The 15,495-nt window shown below is 32.2% G+C and overlaps 1 protein-coding gene across 8 annotated transcripts; it reads left to right on the forward strand.

The window, feature by feature from the left end:
• Positions 1 to 1,836: 1,836 nt before the first annotated feature.
• On the forward strand, positions 1,837 to 6,606 carry LOC149187608 (pyruvate decarboxylase 2-like). Of its 8 annotated transcripts, none has more exons than XR_016255778.1 (4): positions 1,837 to 2,245; positions 2,397 to 2,485; positions 3,606 to 5,425; positions 6,309 to 6,606. XR_016255778.1 is itself a non-coding variant. In XM_089411399.1 (4 exons), exons 3-4 carry the CDS (start codon positions 5,366 to 5,368, stop codon positions 6,477 to 6,479), a joined length of 231 nt encoding a protein of 76 aa, XP_089267525.1. In that variant the 5' UTR covers positions 1,895 to 2,245; positions 2,366 to 2,485; positions 5,296 to 5,365; the 3' UTR covers positions 6,480 to 6,606. The 8 variants fall into 8 exon arrangements, 5 of the variants coding, with proteins under 5 accessions (XP_089267525.1, XP_089267527.1, XP_089267526.1 ...); XM_089411399.1 differs by having other exon boundaries at positions 1,895 to 2,245; positions 2,366 to 2,485; positions 5,296 to 5,425; XM_089411401.1 differs by having other exon boundaries at positions 1,895 to 2,245; positions 5,296 to 5,425.
• Positions 6,607 to 15,495: the final 8,889 nt, after the last annotated feature.

Genomic DNA, 15,495 nt, shown 5'->3' on the forward strand with positions numbered 1-15,495 from the left:
CAATGGTACTATGAGATACCATGATAGATAACAAAAAAAAACAAATATTCACCAAACTCTTTATTTCCTTTGGCCTAGGCCCAAATAGATAGCAACTTAACTTTTGATATTGCAAATTATATTGTATATACACATCAAATAAGATTACATATAAATACATTTAGTGTTGTCTCAAGACATATAGATTGTCTTGGGCACACAATCAACTAGTCGAGAAAATATCTCAACCATACACCATTCTAGGAAACAACTCCTAACTAATAAGAATATACTCCTTTACATAACAAGAATCACAACTCAGACAAATAAGAAATACATTTTCCAATAAAACCTGTGTACAATACAAATCAAGAAAACAATAATTTAGAAAATATGCAATATTGTTATTGTGATTCATTAAGAATTAAATTCCCCCTTAGCTGGAGTTACAAGAAACCTACTTGACCTATCCTCACTATAAGCATAAGACATAGTTTTCATGAACCCAATCAATGCTCTTCTGTTGCCAAATTCCAGTTGTTCCCACCATTTGTTGGCACAGGGAAAAGATGAATTAGATAACGCCCTGCATGCATTCACAGAGGGGTAAGAGGGATGGGTAAGAGGTGCTAAATGGAGCTTTCCTGCAATTTGTTTTAACCCTTCCTCTTTGGGTGGCCCATTTAATTTGTCCCCATTCCAAAGGCTGTAGTGGATCCTCCTGGACTTGGACATGGGATATCCACAAATTGTTCAATGTTCTTGAAAGCCCTATTGAACATAAAATCTATCAAAATGCAAAACATATCATAAACATATAAATAAAAAGTATGAAACAATATTAAATAATGCAAAACATATCATAAACATATAAATAAAGAGTATGAAACAAGATTAAATAATGGCACAAAGACATACCAATATCGTAAACATATAAATAAAAAGTATGAAAGAAGATTAAATAATGGCACAAAAACATACCAATAACACCACTAAACCCATTCGGTTGTTGTAATGTCGGTGCTACACTGCTCAAATGCTGAGCAGAGCAAATAAAGCTATTTCGTTACTCGACCGCTCAAATCTCGCGCTGAATCAGTAAAGCTACCTCGCTGCTCCATCGCCTGCGCCATAAACTCTGACCCTACTCAAATCATGTCGCCATAAACGCTAAATATCTTGGGAAGGGAAATCGATGTTATTGTAATGGCAGATCATGGTAAAAACTAATATTACCTGCCTCACAGTGGCGCGGCTTGGAGAAATGATCCATCACTTATGAAACGATCAATCACCCAGCTGAACTGCCTGACCGTAACCACATGTCAACAATGCTCTTTTAATTTTATTTCGCTGCAAAATATTTTTTCATAAGAACACTTCGTGCTACCCCAAGCCTACGCCGTTGATTTCGCTCTAAGACGATGAATCTTTGAAGCATATAAAAAATCAACACCTGCTCATCCACCCATGATTGAAATAAAGGAATTTTCGGTTGAGTTGATTATTAATATAATTAACATATGTTTATATAAATATATCAACCATATTTACTAGTATAATTTTACTAGTATTATAAATACAAATAACAACAATTTCTTAAATATCATCACACTTCCCTTATTAGTCCCTGCCTGGACTATAGCGATCGGTAGATCGTTGACCTTCATTAATTCATCGTTGACTTCTCTTTTTTTTTTAAGCTTTCTCACAGTTTAACCAAAGTTTTAGAGTTGCAATCGTTATCCTTCTAAATTTTAACCAAAGTTTTTAACTGGAAAGAAATCGACCTCTTATTGCCGGCTTCGCATATCCCAATGTAGAAATAGTATGACAAGTTATATTTATCCAAGGTCGAGGAATGTTGCAACTTATTTATATCCAAAGTTTTGTTTTGTTTATCCAAAGTAGTTTTGTTTAGCCCGGGCGCTGATGCCATCGATGCTACATGTTACTTCTTGACATTCCTCTGCCTCCACGTGTATTTTTGACAGTCCTCTGCCTCCGCGTGTGAGCTTTTTGTTTTTGTTTTGAGATGGGCATGCTAAGATACCTGCTGGTAATGGAGACAGGTTGTAATGGTAATGGTAATGGAGGCAGGAGCAAGGAAGGCTATTGCGTCCAGAAGGCAGGAGCAAGGAAGGCTATTGCGTCCAGAAGTCATGGAAGGCTATTGCGTTCAAAAGTCAGGTGCGTTTAAAAAAACACAAATACAACCCTGGTGTGATGCTGAATTCCGTCCTGGTGTGATGCTGAATTCCGTCCGGTAGTAACTGGTTTCTCTGCCTTTTCTTTCTGGCCTTTTCTTTTTTGCTGAATGCCATCCTGCTTTGCTATTACGATTCATCGACTCAACATATATTCATGACTCTCACAGTTTGCACAGTTTGTCTTTACGTGTATACATTACATTACAGTTTGAGAGCAGTGAACTTTGAAAACTTTTGAAGTCCAACTTAAGTCCAGCTTTATTTGACAGCGTTTGAAGTCCAGCTTTATTTGACAGGTATGGTCGTGAGCCCTGCGAAATTACAAATGATCAAAAAATTTATTTAGCAGGATTGAATTGTACCAATTCTACTTTTTCCTGCAGCTACATTCTCTGTGCAATACATTTTCATTATGTTAATTCAAGGCCTTTATTTAAAGAAATATATAGAAATTGCAATAAGCTGCTCTTTGGTAATGCTAGAAGTGATCTGGATAGCACTGATTTTCCTCCAAAAAGAATACTCTGCCACTTATTGATTGGGATGCCCAAATTTTCTCTTGAAATCTTCTTTGAATATTTCTAACAAAATCCGGTCTCTGTCGAATTTCAATTTTTCCTTTGATGGTTTAAAGTTATTTTAAAATCCAGAATTTCTTTACCATTTGCGTGTCTCTGCCAAAGTTATTTGGCATTCCAAAATGCTTTATCTTTATCCTTTGAATCCTAGGATTTGAATGCCTTTGTAGATAAATCCTTAGTCGACCTGTAGCTACAGTAAACGTTGACAAATAAAATCTCATAAGGCTGGAAAAAATCTTGCTAGGCTCAAAAACAGAGAAAAACACCATGAATTATAAATAAATGGCAATTTCCTTTTTGACTTAGGTAGCTTCCCTCACGGACTTAATCACATTGGGTGGCTATGTTGAAGAAGCTAGTTCCAGCTAACGTAGTAGTCTGGGTTTCACCACGAACTGTTGAAGCACCTGTAGAAGAATCCTAATAAAAAGCAAAGGTAGCAACAAAGCTAGTTCCATAGTGCGTGGCTTCAAATGGGCAAGGTAGTAGTTTGATTTTGAGCCATCCTCCTTTTCCTTTGAGCATTGTATAGTAAACTTTGACAAATAAAATCTCATAAGGTTGGAAAAAATCTTGCAAGTCTCAAAAACAGAGAAAAACACCATGAATTAGCTATATATGGCAATTTCCTTTTTCACTTAGGTAGCTTCCCTCACGGACTTAATCACATTGGGTGGCTATGTGTAGGAGATTTATGGTGATATACATGATCGATGCCTCAACTTATGCTGTTTGGCTTATGTGAATGCATTGATGAAATTATTCTAAAGTGCTCGTTATTAGGCATTTGCAGTAGATTTATGTGAATGTATTGATGAAATTATTCTGTGTCTAGGGATTCAATTCTATATAAAGAATTATTGCCTCTACCTTCTACGGCTTACTCCAGTGCTTCCTCTGGGGCCAATGCCTCTGCTGCTTACTCTGGTGCCTCCTCTAGGGCCAATTCTCAACTGTAGCTCCGGCTGCCTATGCCTATCCAGCTCTATCTGCGTTCATGTATTCCACCGACCATAACTGACTGCTGGCAACGATCATGATAGCAGACGGCATAGTGAAATGCTTTTAATATTGAATTTATAGGTTAAGGAGAATGAGATATGATGAACGTTGAGCAGAAAAGTGAATGAGAGATGATGAAATTAATACCTCAATTAGAGGGATTGTGTTCTTAATTTAGAGAATATATATGTGAGAGAATTATGTTCTTAATTTAGAGAATATATATGTGAGAGAATTAATATTTGGTGGTATAATGTACAAAAATAATCACCAAAAGTTTGCGAATATCTTCCCAGAAAATTCGATTGCTCTGTTTCAACTACGTACAAAGATATCAGACCTTGTAGACTGAGCTTTCTCCAGCGCGAAGCATCCATTTAAGTTGAGGAATTTAAAGTTTATGAGACTTGAAAGTGTCCAATTCCTGGCAGTTTCATTCTTGCTAATGTTTATGGCAAGGCAATATTTTGTGAAATGTCAATAGTTTGGAACCAAGGGTAAACACATTCAACCATCCCTATCTCTGATATGGATGCTTTCTTCAATGTGAGATCTCTTAAAACAGCCACCGATTCTTTGTATATGAAAATTCCAAACGACTCTGTTATTGCTATGTATATGTAATTAATGAATTAAGATCTCATTTTTATACAGCTTTATCTTTTAAGCTCAGATATAACACCATCTAAATCATATTCAACGGGTAGATTATATTCATTCTTAGCCATGGCTGTAATGGTCTGAAATTTATTATTATGCTGTTGTTTATACTTGGCCATTAATTTTTATAATCCTGTTTTATATATTATTTTGGCGCATTGTTTTCCCAAGGATTGTTTGCTTCAGCACTGTATTTTCGCTGAAAATTGTTCAATGAATAATCGCGTGCCTGATATTAGCTATATCTGAGTGAGTGGAGGGGTTGTGTCGCCCTACTAAAGAGTTTACAATGTTGTTGAGGCCTGAAGGTTCAATGGTAAATTTACATGGATCTCATTATAGATGCTTCATTTAATTTTGTTTATTTCTACAGTTGACTGCCATATTAATGAGTTGATTGTCAATTCCCATTTTCTTGAGTTTACAATGTTGTTGAGGCCCGAAGGTTCAATGGTAAATTTACATGGATCTCATTATAGATGCTTCATTTAATTTTGTTTATTTCTACAGTTGACTGCCATATTAATGAGTTGATTGTCAATTCCCATTTTCTTGATTTTCAGTGGGTTGGTATTTGTTTAGGAATTTATTTTTAAACATAGCCTTTGCATTTTAATGCTCATCTAAATATCATATATTCGATGTGTTTCTTTTTGTTGCCATTATAAAAAGCAAATATGAATTTCAGGTTCTATTTTATAAAGAAACTTTTAGTTTCAATTGAACCTACATAGAACAGTGACTCCGTATCAGTGAATGGTTGAAGATAGTTTTAGACTAGAAATAGCAAGCTTGCATTTGGGTCTTCAAAAAAATTTGTTTTTTCCCAAGGTCATGGGCATAAGAACGAACTTTATACCCAGGGACTGTTCATGCTTCTACCACCCCGGCAGGGACTACTGATAGGCTGGTCTGTAGGAGCAACACTGGGATATGCTCAAGCAACCGCCAGAGAAGCGTTTAATATCATGCATTGGTGATGGAAGCTTTCAGGTGCAGATGCAAGGATTTTTATATAAAATTCTGTAATATTTTATTTAATGAATAACAATGAATCTGTATTTCAAATATTAAATTCCTTGGGTTATTTGTTTTGTCCAAAAATCAGTAAGTTTTTATCCCTAAATGTATTCTTCGACCATTTACTTTATTTTAATTCATGCCGTCTCTACATTTAATAAAAATAAATACATGTCGATGCCATTAGAGACATGCTTGACTTTTTCATGGTTTTTAATTAAATATGAGGTGGTTCTAAATGATTTAAGGACCATTTAGAATGATTAAGGAGTAATGGAGCGACCATTTACTTTAAAATGAAATACATATGGATGCCATTAGAGACATGCTTGACTTTTTTTCATGAACTTTAATTAAATATGAGGTGGTTCTATATAATTTGAGGTACATGATTTATGCCCGCAACCAGACCGTCAACGTTAACGACGTGCTCTTTAAAGTTTGGGATATGAACGGTGGCTTGAGTCTCTTTCAGTCCACCTGAAAGAAGCTTCTTTGATCCGGACAGCACATACAACTCATATAATTTGCTTGATGATATGGTAAAAAGCTCTAATACATAATTTCAATATATTATTTTTTGGGATAAAATTGTAAATTTCACTGGTTTAAAAAAAAGCATTCTTTTTAATGCATAAATAATTTTAGCGGGGCCATTTGAATTCTGCGAATTATGGTTGAAACTTAAAATTTCTTCAAATTCTAATTGGAACAAATCAACTAAAATAATTCGCAGTTTTGTTGTTATTGTCAGCTTTTCATCGTTTTTTCTCAGCCCTAGAAAATGCAGGATGCCTAAGTACTCTGTACCAGGTATTTGTTTTGTTATTTAACAGCACCCCTTCTTTCTGTGCAGGTTAAGACGGAAGAAGAGGCTGTAGAGGCTATTAAAACTGCCCTAGGACCCAAAAAGGATTGCTTATGCTTCATTGAAGTTATTGTACACAAGGATGATACAAGCAAAGAGTTGCTTGAGTGGGGTTCCAGAGTCTCGGCAGCAAACAGCAGGCCGCCAAATCCTCAGTAGGGAGGCTTTGAAAAGACTAGCAATTGGAAACACTTTTTTGCGGCTCATGTCTGAGATGTCATTCTTTCTCTGGTCTGGCTTATAGGATCATGTTCGAATTATTTATATCTGAATTTACTTTTTTACATCCGAGGTCAAGTTGTGGTCACAAACATAGGGCTACTTTTTGGTGACTGGTTAGCATGCTTAGTGTTTAGTGTCAAACTTAGTCGGAGCTATTTTTGCAATATAATTAAAATAACAAATGCTATTTTTTCGGTTATATAAGCAGGGACTAGCGGCTGCATGCAGCACTTGTTAACAATGTTGTAGCTGGAACTTACCGCCACCATTCCTACCAAAATTGGTATACATGAGTGGCCTGAAAATACTTTCATATTTTCCCTTCAACGCCAAGTTTGTCTCTTAAACTCGGAGATAATTATTGCTGTCATAGACATGAAATGCAATTATAAAAAGTCAATGCATTGCACGTGGGCGCCGGAATGATCGCTATCTTGACTTTAACGTTTCAGAAACGTAGTTTTGTGTATTGCCATGGATGGGAAGAGAGAGATGTCTAGTGTTTTGATTGGAACCATATTTTGTAATCGTTATCTCTCATTCAATTTAACAGGGATATGCATTAGAACATAGTCACGCGAGCGTGATGTAACGGTGGAGGCGGTTGGTTTGCACATTTCTGATTTCGAATCTTGTGGCGGCTGCTGCAGCACATATTGTTTCGATAGATGACTTAATATATCTCCATGTATCGATTCTGACAAGCATTTGTAATATATATAAAAAAAACCTATAATACTTCTTAAAAAAGGTAGCCTCTCCAAAAATTAAACATAGTCACCTTCGCTCTTTGTGTTTATCTATTTATACTGTACTGTTTCATCAATTCTTTCTCGACATATGATAATATAGCTATTTATTCTTTATAATTACATATATTTATTAAAAGTCCGAATCATCAATATTTTACATAAATTGGTTTACTGAAATTTTATTTAAAATATATTCGCAGAGTTTATAAAATATGATTTATTCTCTCCATTACCGTGAGATGGATATGAATTGCACAGGGGATGGTGTTCGTTATAGCGACAGATTTCATGAGGCGTTTTCATTGTAATGTCTTTTGCACAAAATTAAAGTTAACCAATGTTTTTTTTTCGTGTAAGAGCGTTATTATACACTTTCTTTATTGGCTAAGTACTAATCATTCGTATCGTGATTAAAAATAAAAAATTATTATAAGTATTTTGATTTTTTATTTTGCCTCATGTAAAGATGGAGGATAAAGTGGAAAATGATTGAGGGGTGGAGTTGGATATTACCAAAATCATTAATGGGGTTATTTATAAACTGGAAAATGATTTATGGATGGAATTTGATAGGATCAAAATCATTTAATTATGTGAAAATTATAAAATTAATAAGGTTATTTATAGATTTAATGGTTACTCGCTAATTTTATTGAACTTGAAATGGAAATATGAACGGTTGGTTTTTTTTCAAGTAAGGATTTTATAATTCTTTAGTTACATAATTAATTCTATAATCTGATTGATTTTTTTTTATTTTTTTATTTTTATGTATATGGACTTTAGGGTGGCATTATTTTTTATATTTTTTTTTTATAATTTTATATTAAAATAATGAATATTTTTTTTACAATTTTATATTAAAATATGAATAATATACAAAATATTTGGGTCACTTATAAGGAAATAAATTTTGAACAAACTTTGAAAATTATAATAAGATAATGTAAATATGTTTGTTTTTATTTTAATTTCATTCAAGTAGGACTTTTCCCAATTCTCAAATGGTATAGGATGAGATGAATTCAAATATTGGGTTTATGAAAATACAATATTCTGGTATAGGATTTGTCACATCTTGTGATGTCTATACAACTCTGGTCTTTATGTACAACTTAGTATTATAGTCTTTATGTACAACTTAGTATTATACATAACTCCGATCTTTATGTACAAATTAGTATTATAGGGAAAAATGACTAAATCTAAATAAAATAGTTTGACTTTTTGTATAATAAAAAGAAGAAAAAAATAAACAATAAATAAATAATAAATTCAAAAAATGTTATTACTACTTTCTTAAAACTGTTGTTTGAAGAACCATACAGTTTGAAGAACCATATTTTGTAGAGAGGATAATAAGCAATAGACATAGATATCAAGATGGAAGTTATATGTCTTGTTCTCATTAACACCATTGGTTTCAATTGGTCCCCTTTTCTATTTCAAATCTCCCACTATTTGAATTTGTATTTGAATTTGAATTATAGGTAATGATTATAAATATGAAAATCACTTAACATTTTCTTAAAAATCCAAAGAAATCATGATTCATGACCGTGTTTTAAAGAATAAAAAATAAATATATAAATTACTTAAGTAATTTTTTTAATCAATATAATTTTTAAATACAAATATACATTATATCTCTAACATATTTCTAACACTCTAAAAAATATAGAACAAATTACAATTTTAAATATTTACTATTATTTAATTTATATTTTAATTTTAAATATTTACGATTATTTAATTTATGTTTTATATTAAGCTTATGTTTTAACTTTTTATTTTTCTATTTTATTTTTATTTTGATATAGCTCAGCCATTATTTTATATCTTTAATTTTATTATTATTATTATTATTATTATTATCATTATCTATTTTTAAGGTCAAAGCCAATTCATATACTAAATTGGTGTATGAGATCCTTATTTGTGGGACAAGGGACCACTTCCAGGATTTGACTGATAAGCCTACCAAAAACATACATACTCTGTCCCTCTGATTTTGAACCTGTGACCTTTTTAAAAGAAACACATACTCTTAACTATTAAGTCCACTAAAATTATATTACATTCTCACCCAAAAAAATAGAAAAAAATAATTGTATTCTCCTCCCCAGATTCATAACTTTAAACCTTATCATAAAGTATATGAAATATCTCACCCGAAAAGATACTAACTTTTCTCCTGTCAAAATACACTGCAGAAGATTATATCCCACTATCGTACATGGCAGAGGATATTTTTTTCAGTTGCGTTTAATATTGTCTTGCAAGTATTTTGCACTAGAATTGCATTCTTGCAGTAAGGGGATGTCAATATTTGTTGCCCGTCAAAATAATGCAAAATGGATACCGCAGATATTTTATTTTTTGCAGAGGAAGTAGGTACTTGACTGGCAGATGCTTCCATATGGTCCATCTGTTTTTCTCAGGGCAGCCCGAAATAGGACTGAAGCTTAGAAGCCAATCGCTCCAATACAGAGATTCTTTCTTTTGTTTCCTATATTGGCCTCCCATTAAGTCCCGATTGGCTCTGGATCTGAATATGAGATTCGATATTCCCTGACCCAAAAACAGGAGTTCGATGGGCGGGTCTTCGAACAGAGGCGGAGATCAAGAAAATGATATGATTGGAGCCCATGGTCAACAGATCGAACCTCTTCCAGCATCGAAAGCAAAGAAGCTGAAGCTCATCCCGCTGATATTTCTGATATATTTTGAAGTCGCAGGGGGGCCGTTCGGTGAAGAGCCAGCGGTGCAAGCGGCCGGTCCGCTTTGGGCCGTAGCGGAGTTCCTCGTCTTCCCGGTCATATGGAGCATCCCGGAGGCCCTAGTGACGGCGGAGCTGGCCACGGCGTACCCGGGCGACGGCGGCTACGTGGTATAGGCGGAAATGGCCTTTGGACCCTTTTGGGGATTCCTAATGGGCTGGTGGAGGTGGATCAGCGGGGTTATCAGCAATGCCGCCATCCCGGTTCTCTTTTTCAATTACCTCACTGTACTTCTGCCGGCCTTTGGCCACGGTTGGGTCAGAGACGGGGCTCTCGATCGTGGGCTGGACAGCGGTCATTCTGGGAGTGATGTCGTTGTTCCCGTTCATCCTCGTGGCCCTGATTTCCATCCCTCGGATTAAGCCCTCGCGCTGGCTCGTGGGAAACCAAGGTCACATGGATCGGTCCCTATATTTCAATACGCTGTTCTGGAACTTGAATAATTTTATCAGTAAATGTATTACTCCCTCTATTAATGAAACAATCACTGTTATTATAAACTCTATTGGTCAATATACACTGAGTTACTATTATTTATTTATGCGGCAATATGCAATTTTAATGTACTGATTTTATTTTATTTTATAGTAAGATAAAATCAACGTAGTTTTTTCTTCTTTTCTCAAAAAAGAGAATACATCTCTAATTTAATATATAAAATTTCAATGTCTTTTCACAAGATGGTAATGGTAATTTGGGCCTATGCAATGTTAAATTTATGACCGATATATTTTTTCACGCGAGTCAATGCCTTACTTTATCTTCTATGTGCAATCATATAGTTTATTTTATTTGTATTTTAATATAGTTATATAGAATAAATTGTAAGGACACCTCAATAGTATTAAAACCATGCTTTGATTTTATGTTTTCGAAATTATAAAAATTAATTGAATTATAATTTGTTTTAATTTATTATAATAATTGATAATAAAAAATTGATATATAAATTAAATTTATATATATTAAAGAATATGTAACAAGAATTTTAATTATGAAGATTCACTTTTATTTTATTATATAATTTTTTAATTTTTTAAAAAAGTTATGAACTAATAATATTATGGTAGGTTGATATTATATGTTTTAAAAATTAAAAGTTAAGTTTATATAATAATTTTTAATTAATATGTTTTGTTGTAGTATTATATACCAATATCAAAGCATATTGATATTATATATTCAAAAAGTCACGAGAATCAAAAGTCAAGTTCATATGCCACTTTTAATTAATATGTTTTGTTGGAATATTATGGATCAATATCAAAACATACTCATACTACATATCCAAAAAACTACGAACTAAGTTTATATGATACTTTTTTAATTAATCAATTTAAGTTAAAAAGTAATGTAATTAATTTTAACTTTTAATCTATGACTATATTAATAATATTCTAAAATATATTAAGAGGAAGTTAAATTTCTACCATTTACTTAATAATTATTAATAATTAAATTAAAACTTTAAAAATAAATATGTCTATTAATACAATTAAAAATGTTTTAAAATATCTCTTAAAACTAAATCTCTACTATCTACTTAATAATCATTAATAATTAAATTAAAATTATAAATCTTTCTTTCAAAATAAAAGCACAAATTAATGATGATGATGATGATGATGGTTAACGTCCGCTGAGACCAAATAATGGTCTATCCCACCTAAATAAACAAATTATCTATTTTGATTTAAGATTTTATTCCTATGCTCAAAAAGCTTGGAGAGGAGCCTACCGAGCTCACTATAATTTTGACATTGTAAAAGGCTAGGAAAATCAGTATTGTAACAAAAATTGTGAAACTGAGATCTAATATGGTTATATAATTTTAATATAGTTATATTAAAATTGAAAATAATCATAATTTTAGCAACCTAAACATCAATTATCTTACGGAATTAATCAACTAAAAATAAATTATTTTTAATAATCATTACTAATTAAATTAAAATTATAAATGCTAAAAGTAATTGTTTTTAATAACCATTAATAATTAAATTAAAATTATAAATCCTTATCTCAAAATAAACGCACAAATCAATATAATTATATAATTATATTAAAAATTGAACAGCCGCCTAAAAACTGGCCTGCAGTTCGAAGAATCAGTTGTCATCGTCAGCACTGCGCAAAAGTTCACTAGCATTTTTACACGATCTTCGACACAAATTTGCAAATAAATTTTGGTGGTAGTTGGGTATTTGGAGTGGTTTATGATTTAAAGATAGAAGACACTTTTACAAGTATAATTTGGAAGTTTTCAGGTTTATCAAGACCGTTTATGGTTTTTTAATTAATATTTAATAGTTTATACAAATTTGTTGGAATGTAAATTTAAATTATATAATTTATATAATAAAAATAAAAATAAGAAATTAAATGTATTTATATAATAAAAATAAAAAATCATAATTTTATAAAAAAATTATCAAACCAAATATTTAAAATATCAAATAATTAAATTGTTAATTAGAAAAATGGATTAAAAGTACAACTGTATTTTTCTTGTGTGATGCGTTTCTTAAAATGTATGAAGTAGTGAGTTTTTCTAAACATTGTTATTTCATATTTAAAAAAATTGTTCATTTTCTATTTAAAAAAAAATATGTTCTAATATAATAGATAATTGATTTTTTCAGTTTTTTACAACTATTTTTTAAGGGAGAATTAAGATAGAGAAATCAAAATGTTTTTTGGTTTGGATTAGGATAACATAAATGTAAAATTTGAGTAGATATTATTATATGAAATTCAAGTTGTAATTTGAGATAATAATATAACAAGAAAAAAAATGATAATGAAAATTATGTTTTAATAAAATAGATAATTGATTTTCTCATTTTTTTTATAAATTTTTTTTTTTTGGGAAGAATTAAGGCAGAGAAATCAAAAAGTTTTTTTTTGTTTGGATTGGAATAACATAAATGTAAAATTTGAGAATAAGATAAATTAAGAATGAAAATTTTGTATCAAATTACAGTGGATTTTTTATTTATTTAAATAGTTAGCTTGAAGAATAGTTTTGTGATATATATATATATATATATTAAGAATAGTTTTGTGATATATATATATATATATATATATATATATATATATATATATATATATAATGTTAAAGGAGAGAGTGATACAAAATAATTTCATCGCTTTGCTAGGCGTCTAGTAAATCATATTTGTTCAATTCAATCAGAAGATGACATTTCATATTTGCTTTCATATGGGGATGTCGTAAAGGAAGGAGTTTCTTTTTTCGAAAATTTATTTGAGGATGGTGGTCATACTAATATAATTGATCAGATGAGAGTAATCAAGTCCTACCCCAGGTTTATATCTATGAATAATCAAATTGAAAAGGTAGGCATGTGTTGTAGCAGCTACAACCATCCTTCAAAAATTTTCCTTCGCTTCGTTTTGGAGCCTCCTTACCAACCATCCTTAGCAGCATGTCTTGCACTAACAAGTACATAGGCTTCAACTGAATTTTAGTGGCTTGTCGAAATGTGCATGTCAACTCGTTTGTCTCCCACTCGCAGGCTGACATTCCGAACTTAGGAAAATCTCTAGCTGAGATGTTCCCTTTGAAAATTGTGCAATTTTGGAGAGGAACTAGCCTTCCCTCCAGAAATTGCGTAATCCTGTTGGGCTACCTGCTGGGCTCTAGAATTGCGCAATCCAGTCAGGCAGCCCTCCCTCAGGAAATTGCGCAATCTAGCCTAACACTGGGCTTCAGCCCAGAAATTGCGCAATTTTGGGAGGCAATGACCTGCTAACCCCAGAAATTGCGCAATGCCTGAGGGACAACCAGCCCTGCTCAGCCCAGAAATTACACAAATCCCTTTCCTAGGCTTGCAAATTGCTGCATGTGCCTTCAGGTCGATCGGTCCCCTTCGAGACTAGCTATCCTGATTTTCATACATGGGATGTTTTCCCAAAATAGAAAAAGGCAACATGCAAAAGGCATTGAGACTAACCTTCACTTTTTAACCATATGTGATGCACATTTTGACCTGGATAGCTACCTATGTTGATGCCCTATTTGAATTTTCATGATATTTTGTTTATGAACATATGTAATATTGATGCATTTCAATTGGATGGATGAAATTACTTATATATAACACTTGATGGATTATTCTTTTGTTGATTAAAGTATCTAATGTATGAATTATCTTATGTATGATTTATTCTCTTATGATTTACGTGATGTATGACTTATTAGGCTTATGAGTTATTTTACGTATGATTTAGTTCCAACATGTTGATGTTAGTTTAAAAATTTTGGTACGTGGATAAAAACTCTAATAACATGATGACTAGTATCTCTCACACACACACACACACATAGTTTTTATGTATATGCTTGGATGAGGATGAACCTGCATACTGTAAATTACAAGGGACCATGTCGTAGCAAAATATCCATGCTAGTAACTTGTGGACATTTTTCTAACTTGATATATACTATTATCTCATGGGGTAAGGTGCATATTGTAGTTAACATGACTTCCTAAATAAATTATTCGATGAAAAGCATCCAAACTAGTCCCATAATGTGGTCCATGATAAGGTGATGACCCTCGTCTTTGAAGAGGGTTAGAAGCATTTCCCACTATATAACCTCAAGAAATGGAATTGTGGGAGGTTGATGATGGGCACACTCCCCTACACATGTGATGACAATTGCCAATTGCTTGCTAGGGAAGTTAGGTCGATAGAATCAACGCTTCTACCATCTTGGTTCTATTAGTGGTTATATTCAATGCTATAATATATTGTAGCAATGGAACGATAGGATGGTAGCAAAAGTAGGTTAAGGAGGATAGGAGGATATAGGTTGGGGACTCTAGATGGGAAGTGATATCCTTGTTTAGTTTACCTAAACTTTTGGTTACAAAATCTTTATCCCTATTTTCTCATGACTTATTACCATATTGGTTCCTAATTGCTTATATATCCTCTTCGAAACTAACATTGGCACAATTTTTTTTTGGAGGAAGTGTGTATATGATGTCCTCTCCCAATCCTATTATCTAATGTAAATTTATTAACCTACCTGTTAGTGATTTAACTTTTTGATTGGCTCTTACAAGTATTATTAGTATATGTATGAGGCATGTGCATGTTGGCTACATACCCACACCTCACATGGATATATTAGTATCCTATGACTAATATTAAGCTTGATTAGTGGTTAATTGATTGATTAACCCTTAATCCTAACTAATAATTAATTAATAATTTATAATCATTATGATTAATTCATATTTAATTAATTAGGATTCTCACAAATCTGTTTTGATTTGATTAATCCACAAAATTAAATACTATTTATTTTATTATTTTAGAGTGATTTTAGAATAGTTATTTTAGTATCCTTATGACCTGACAAGGTTTGATGTCGTTGAGTTAATTCGA

The sequence above is a fragment of the Pinus tabuliformis genome, chromosome 3_1, assembly GCF_031772625.1.
Source record: "Pinus tabuliformis cultivar Carrire ecotype Pingquan chromosome 3_1, CPIR1, whole genome shotgun sequence".
Classification (NCBI taxonomy): domain Eukaryota; kingdom Viridiplantae; phylum Streptophyta; class Pinopsida; order Pinales; family Pinaceae; genus Pinus; species Pinus tabuliformis.